Source organism: Marasmius oreades, chromosome 1 (genome assembly GCF_018924745.1).
Source record: "Marasmius oreades isolate 03SP1 chromosome 1, whole genome shotgun sequence".
NCBI lineage: Eukaryota > Fungi > Basidiomycota > Agaricomycetes > Agaricales > Marasmiaceae > Marasmius > Marasmius oreades.
This window is the reverse complement of record NC_057323.1, coordinates 5874635-5882696: the sequence shown is the minus strand read 5'-3', so window position 1 is coordinate 5882696 and position 8062 is coordinate 5874635. Positions and strand designations below refer to the sequence as shown.

General features: G+C 47.1%; 1 protein-coding gene across 1 annotated transcript; it reads right to left on the bottom strand.

Moving 5' to 3' along the window:
* Window positions 1-5904: 5904 nt before the first annotated feature.
* Window positions 5905-7733, bottom strand: E1B28_002043 (uncharacterized protein; the record flags this gene model as incomplete). The annotated part of the gene is made up of 3 exons (XM_043148026.1): window positions 7457-7733; window positions 6491-7404; window positions 5905-6435 (listed from the first exon to the last, which is right to left on the bottom strand). Exons 1-3 carry the CDS (start codon window positions 7491-7493, stop codon window positions 5905-5907), a joined length of 1482 nt encoding a protein of 493 aa, XP_043016740.1. The 5' UTR covers window positions 7494-7733.
* Window positions 7734-8062: the final 329 nt, after the last annotated feature.

Sequence of the window (8062 nt, the reverse complement as noted above, 5' to 3'; positions counted from 1 at the left end):
TCGACAAGAATCGCGACGTCCCTTTGTAAACTGCGCTATGATGCGAGAAGCTCGCGCTTCGGACCGAATCCAGTTACTACCGCCTGGATTGTTATCAAACCCGTTACATAAGAGTGTAAACAAGACACACCTGGGCCTCAGAACCGTCAATGAATGTCATTGAAATCTTCCACCTACAAGGAAAGTAAGTCAACTCGTGCAAAGAACTCGGGAGAGAATCAGCTATTACAGTTTGAGGTTGAGAGGTTAAGGTCTCTCCACATTACCCTGAACGATGTTATTTTCGTAGGTCATACCACGGGAGGATGTGAAAGGTACAGCTGGTTGTAACTGAACTGCAATTTCGTTTTGGCGCGAGAAATCGCGCACATTAGCTTGAGTAGCCATCGATATGAGAGATTCCGTGTCTAATGGAAGTTTGGATAGTTTTGAAAATTTCGGGTGATCATCCTACCCACAAAGATCAGGTATACTTAGCACAGGGCGGTAACAATTAAAAGTTACGGGAATCGTCACTCAATGATCGAAGCCTGAGCGACGTAGCCTGATGTAGGGTTAGTCGGCATGAGAACATTCGCAAGAAAGTGGAAACACGTGCTAAAGAAGGAAGACGGGACCCAAGGTTTTTTACTGTTCAAATATGACTCGAGAAACGCCACGAACCGTATTGGGTAATGGTAACTGATTCCGAAAACTGGCGAAATCCATTGGATACGGGTGTATGAGAACTGCTTGGAAGTTCGTACCGAACGACGGTTAAGTGACGATGTTTATGGTCGAACGTTCGAAGTGGAGAGGTCAATATGTATACAACTACCTATATTCGGGCATCTCAGTACCACAGAATAGTCATAAAAGCAAAGAAACGCACAATTTTCCTCGCCAGGTTCGACCAGTGTGCAGGGAGTGTTATATTACATTGAATATTCCCGTGCTTTCTACATCCCACGCCAACACTTCGCTTTCTTTTCGCACATACATATGTATCTTGTCGAGTCAGAGAGGCAGAAGCCGTACGATACACGTTCAGGGCACTTTTCAAAAGCGGAAAGGTCAAAGAGCAAACGGCTGTTGTTCATTGATTGGAAAGCTGCAAGCTGAGAAACGGCAGAATCTTCGGAGTCTCGGTGACTGTCAGCTAGTGCCTGATTGACCGACCCTCATATCAGGGACCGTTCACGAGTGTAGTGTAGGAAGAAACTTCTGTCGATTCCGTTCAGATTTGCCCCTGGATTGTTGGACAAAAGCTGAGAAATTTGAACTCACTTGGTATGAGGCCGTTTTCTTTAAGGCGTACTGATAGGGAACCCAGGAGGTCAGGTTGAAGAACTGACGATATGAAAAACCGCGCAGCTGGAAGGCGCTATATCTTGGAACACAATTAGAAGTTAGACGCTTGGAGGAGCGGCGAAACGGATAGCGGTCACGCACAGTAATTGCGGCGCCGTCTGTCGACTTGCGTCAAGGCCAAGGTCGAGGATAGGATAAGCTCATCTCCCACGGACTGGAACACATCCAGATACGCCAATGGCGTAACTTGGGCTAAACTGGGCCTTCACTACAAGTCAAAGAATCTGTCAAGCGGACCGGAGGGTATGTACCATATCGATATCTCGAGTCAATCAGAGTGAAGAGAAGTTTGGCACTCATCCGGTTCAAACCTGCCGGATTAGGAACCTTCAACGATTTTTAATATTGACATGTTGTGAACGGGGGTTCTGTAGAAAGCGTACGTATTTAAGTTCAGGGTTCGAGAGAGGAAGAATGATCCAATTCACATCACGAGCATGATAATCAGAAGAAATGGAAGTTGACAAGGGTGGATAATACTATCACCCACGGGTTGTAAAAAGCACCTATCGTATGAAGGGAGAAGTTAACGGCGCTGCATAAAAAAGTAAGAAGGTGCGTACAGGTGCATTGGTTGGAAGTCTTGACATATTCTTTACGTCGGAACCGTGATTCTGTCTGGCAGATGTTGCACTTTTTCATGGCATGAGAACATGATCGGAGTTGAATGAGGCTCATGTAGACCGAATTTATAGGACATCGCCAGAACAAGGTTCAACTTGGCGTCCGAATTCTATATTCTCATCGCAGAAATTAGTATCACCAAAAGGAATAGCTGAACCAGGTTACGGGCATTTGCAGATTGACCACATGGATGAGGACTTGAGTGTATAGCGTACTCTTCATAATCTAGATAGGCATTGAGAGTGTCGAGGACGGATGATTGCTACCAGGAAGGATAGTGTAGCTCTTCTCAAAGCTAAATTAAAAGCTAACTCACGAGCCTCGAGGCGGGAAAAAAGAGGGTGATGTCACGTTTCTGATTACGCACGTCACTCATATCCCAAGGCCCAAGCACGGACAAACAAACCTTCGCTTTGACACTCCTCCTCGACGACGCGTCTCGGTCGCGTCCTTACTTCATTTTTCTGGATTGAAGGCAATACTCGTCGTTAATTATGGTGCCATTAATATATCACGCGCAAATAACTACCCTCTTCACAATTTTCTCGAGATCTTGTCGAAGCGCGGGCTGGGTTGAAGTGGTTTCTAGACACGACGAGGCGAAGAGGAATTATAGTTATAACGGGTCCGTTGCTTTTTCTTCCTGCCCTGTTTATGACTTAGTGACCCCCAAATATTATAAGACTCGTGGAAGCTGCACAGCGTTGAACGTCGAAGTGGTTGTTTTTAGAATGCAGAAAACGTTGGTATATAAGGAAGAAATCTGCCTGCATCGTGCGTATCTATACTCCCTTCAACACAACTCGTTTCATTTACAAATTGTGGTTTCGTCTACTATTTCTTGTGCCAACGTTAATCTCAATATTGTCGATATATGCATGCTCTCAATACAAGACGTCCTTCACCATCCTATCCTCGGTCGGATTTGGCTGGGTTTATGTCTATTTTAATCAGCGACGTCAGCTATTTGTTAGGCGCCCCATCTATTCTTCGGGCTTCGGTTGCTTGGAATCTGGGCTGTGCGCTTCCTCAAGAGTGTACGATACCGGTAACCGTTGAATTGGTGGACCGATAGCCATACAGTATGATCTGCTTTGACTCGCGCTCGCCCTTTATCTTTTCCACTCCCTCCCCCATTCATAGCTTTCGATTCTCTACAAGAAAAGCTGATGTGTTTGATATTAGGCCCTCTCTAGATGTGGCCTCTCGGCTCGTACCATGACGAACTCGAACTCCAGCCCACGGCTCTCATTTAGCGCTAGTTGATGAGCGCTCTTCCTAGGTACCGCGCGTTTACATTCTTCATGAGTCAAAGTGATGATTATTCTGCATTCGACGACCTTAGGCTGTGTGCTTCTGCTAGGATAATATAAACCTCAGACTGCGGAAATCGAGTTCTTAGAAGGTGTGTTCTTCCCTCCCCACTTCCGGCTTTCGCTTTTCACCCTAGCTAAGGACAAATCAAGCAATCGGAATTCTCATCCAGCTGACGAAGTGTCGGCTGAACCTACATGATCGATCATACACGACCCAGCCAGGCCGTCAGTATAGCTGTCGCAGTTGGTCTTCAGAAATAAAAGTTGAAGGTGCTGGGTTTTCTTGTGTTCGATTCCATAGTCATTCATACTCATTTCTTTCCTTTCATGCAGTCAATCAGTGCTCGTTCCTCCCTAATTTTAAGACTATCAGATGGATCCCTGAAGCCTGATAGCCACTCTGAGCTCATTTTGAACATGAGGTGTCTGCGTGTTGTTTGGGCTGAATGTTATAAACGAGGTTGCGGGCTGGTGAAGGTGACTTAAAGTATTCTCTTTCCGTTCCCTTCATCCCCTGGCTCCCTCCATCCTTTGCCACTCTTCTTTCTCCTTGAGAGACGATCATCACGTCCTCATGCTTCTCACCCAGATGTCGATCCAATTCTACTGTCGGAGGTTTATTTCATTGACTCCCTTCCTTGATCCTTAGGGTTCCACGCCTTTTTCAGCGGCTTACTTACATCGACGGTTCTCCGACAACGACAATCAATCCAGGAGCACGAAGCTCCCTGGTTTCGTTTTCGCTTTGCTTTGTTCCTTGCCTTGTTCATCGCTACACGAGACCTCCGTTGGCTATCTAATTTCTCATCATCCCATCAATCCCGCCCGTTCAACCCACTCCTCGTTCGACGGTCTGATACGAAATAATTCCATTTGTGTTTTTCAAGGGATGCTACTCAAGCTTCACAAGGCCTTGAGGCACAGATGGAAGGACAAACTGAGGGGGGAGGGGTTGCACATCATGTATAGTGTCGATGTCCGAGTCGATGATGGGCTAGCCAAGGTAAAGCGAGGGTTCATTGAGCGTTCGTGGGCGGGCACAAGGTAATGTTCCTTGAGACGCTTCTACTCTGATTCCGGTTGCATTGACACATGCACGATTTTTCTTCATGTCCCAGGAAATGAATGCGCAAATGAAGACAGGTGGTATTAAAATTAATAGAATAATGAATTGTTTATTGTCTTTTTGCTTTCTTCGTAGGAGTCTAGAACCGTCATTTCGGTAATGCACCTGGATACTTGCAGTATGGATGTTCATCGATTGAGGGCGGCGGGACTTGCGTTATCGGTGAGCTCGCATGCAGAACTCGTCACGATGAAGCTGATTCCCTCGACCGTGAACCTTCCATTTTGAACCTGTAGGACCCGTTTGTTTCGATTCGGATCTTTTTCACCAAGCATTCAATTCCTGTATTACGAATTCCTCGAATCAAAGACTCGGCATGCCGCCCACTCTCGCCACCCGTGACCCACCATCATCGTCTCCCATCAATGAGTTATCACGGTCCTCGGAGGGTCGGGAACTCTTCTCGTTTTGTTACTCCGCTTCCTCTCGACGTGTGACTCGATTGATGGTGCACTAGTCTGACGGCTTCTTCTTATGTGAAAGAGACTAAACTTCCAGGACCCTTCCATATACTTCACCAGTCACCACGAATTCACGCGCGCAACTTTCCGGCACAATACAATTCTATTGAGACCGAAACAGGGGACGCGAAAAACATACGTATGATCGAAATCTAATCTATATTCGACACACTCAGCCTACACCCCTCCTTCACGCATTCAGTTTTGCCGTTTCGCCGGGTGTAACAATTCTGTACCCCATGATCAAAAACTTGGAAGGAACAGAATTAAAGAATTTCTATCATTGTCAATTACCCTCTCAAGCGCACCCTTTCAACGGACCGAGGTTACAAGAAAACAAAACTAAATGATCGTGGAAATCTTTGTTGCTTGTGGGTGGTTTACAGTTGACTTCATCGATCATTGACTCATTGACTCATGTGCGTAGGGTTTTTTCTCACCGTTATCTTCCTTATTGTCTTTTTTTTCGACAGTTCTGCCCTCAGCGTTCGGACGATTCGTAAGTAATGGGATTTTTCTTTCGAACGTTTCAAAGGTATTCAGACGTTAGTATTGCTTTTTTACTTTGTTCCTTTTTGGGGTTTCTCGTGAATGGGATCGTTTGCATTGCAGGAAAATATCGCAATAAGTAAGTAAATGACGTAACAAGTCCTCTCGGAGTTGGGGTGAGGTATTAGGGATTGGGAAGAGGAGGATATTTGAGGGGGGTATCGGTTGTCGAATAGAAGGTGTAGGGGGGCGCGGAAGTGTCATATCAAATAAGGTGAGTGGGTCGTGGAAAGACGGCGTGAAAGAAAAGATCGCTAAATAAATGGTAAAGGTAATAGATACCGCAAAAATGAAAGCGAGAGGAGGGAGGAGGAGGCGCTGCCGGTGGTAGTTTTACAAGGGGGAGGTAGGAGTATATCCAAGAAAGTAGGTGTACAATGAAGGTAAAAGGGGTGGATCGCAAAAATGGATAACGCAGGAGAGGGGGTGGGGTGCTAATACAGAGAACAGAAGGTCCGTTATACATTCTGAGACTAGCTCAAGATGTGGGGTTGGGATGCGCACCGAGTTCGGGCTCGGGTTGAGAAGGGAGAAGGGGGTGCATCTGCATCTCACCGACACCGTCGGCGTTCAAGCCCTGCAAAAGACTTGAAGGGTCGAGGTCGAGCGAGAACTGAGAGAAGTCGGCGTTCTCTGACATCCAATGATGCCCGTGTTGGGAGTGGTCGTAGTCGTACACAGGTGAGAATTCCATTTCCATCTGTTGGGAGTCAAGATGATGATGGTCCTTAGGAATCCCGAGCTGGATCGGTGGTATCGAGTTGATATCGAAATCCCCGTTCATGAGCGAAGCAGACGCTGATGCGTCTGAGGGCCATTCCCAATAAGGTGTCTCGTCGACGTTGGTGGGTAACGTGAACGATGGAGAGAATGTGGAATGGTGCGTATACGACGAACCAGGTGTGAAAGGACCGGAAGATGGAGAGGATGGAGAAGATGGACCAGAAGAGCAGGTTGTAGACGGCGAGAACATCGATTGATCGATGTTAGAGTAGGGAATCTGCAGTTGCTACAGAACGAGATGAGTTTCAAAGTTCCATTGATTAAAATAAAAAATGACTTACTTGATATTCCGCCGGAGGGAACAAGTGTTCACCGCTAGGTCGGTAATCAAAGTTCTGCATTACATCTTCCGGATTGCCGGAATACGCTGCGCGTCTGGAGATCATGGGAAGTAGTGATGGTGAAGAAGGACACGAAGCGTTCGAGGCATACAAACTCGGAAGCTGGATTGTCTGGAAAGAGGGTGGAGGAGTCGGTGCGGACGCCGAACGGCCATGAAGCCTCGCGTTGTTGACAGGAGGGGGAATAACGAACGAAACGGTCCGAGGCTGAGGATCTTCACCCTCGGAACCCTTCTTCACCCGCTTCTTATTCCTCACCTTCCCATCCGTACCCTTCACTCTCTGCGGACGATAAATATAATCAGGGTACATCTTCTCGTGCTCTTTCTTCTTCTCTTTCGCCATCTGCCCCCAGTACTTCCTTTCCTCAGGGGTTAAAGCTTTCCACTGTTGGCTGATCGCCTTGGAAAGATCGGCTTGTCGTTCTTTCTTTCCGGCGGCTGCTGCTGCTTCGCGTTCTTCAACGCATTTCCGACGGAAGAGAATGAAGGCGTTTTCGGGGCGTTTGATGTAGTCTTCATCACCTTTTTTGGGGCGGCGCTCAACGTCGCTCGGAGAAGAGGTGAGGGTGATAGATGAACTGGATTTGCGACGTTTATGAGATACTGATGCTGGGGATCCGGAATCGGGTGTGAGGGTGCGCATTAGAGGGGGTGATGTTGTACATGATGAAGTGGGCGATTGACTAATAGTGAATGAACGGAGGTCGAGCTCGAATGGTGACGATGAAGGAGTGGAATAAGGACTATCGCAGTCGTTGAGATTGTGAGAAGAAGAGAAAGTGAAGGCCCGTGGCGTAGGTGAGATGATCGTCAACATTGGCGGTTGAGGAGCATCGGTCGTCACTTCCAGGGCTGGTAAGAGGTTAGTTAAGCCAGACTAAGCGAAGAACGTGGTGTTACGCACAAGGGGCCGGAGCGTCGCGCGTGCGTGAAGCTGGCATGATTGTCGACTAGTAGCGATCAATTGAGTGTGTAATGGATTCAAAAGAGCTGTCGATGCTGGAATACGCGTCGTTTCGAGGTAAAGGAGGTAGGAACAAAGGTCGTGAAGAAAGGAGAGGAAGGAGGGCTACGATTAGGAAAGTAAGAAAGAGTAACTGAGGTGTCTCCTTCTGGGTGGGTTCTGCTTTTCTTTTGTCTCGGTGGATACCAAAACACAATAAGACGAACTCGGTACAGCGGGGCACAAAAAAAAAAGACAATACGGGTGGTTAGTTTTATAGCCTATGACTTTGCACGCTTTGCAGTACCCGCGCTTCTCCATTTGGGATACGGGTTCTGAACGACCAAATTGGGAAATGAGGTACGAAATCACAGATTTTCCCAGATTTCCCAGAGTAACAATATTTTTTTACGGAATTTATTTGGTGCAAGAATGGAGACGCCCGGCACCTTATGCGATCGGCTGCATGCCCAAGCACGATGCCAGGAAAGCACCTTATTTTACAAAATACTTTCACTCCAACTCCTATTTTTCCCTCTTTTCCAACGCCTTGAATTTTGCCCTCAA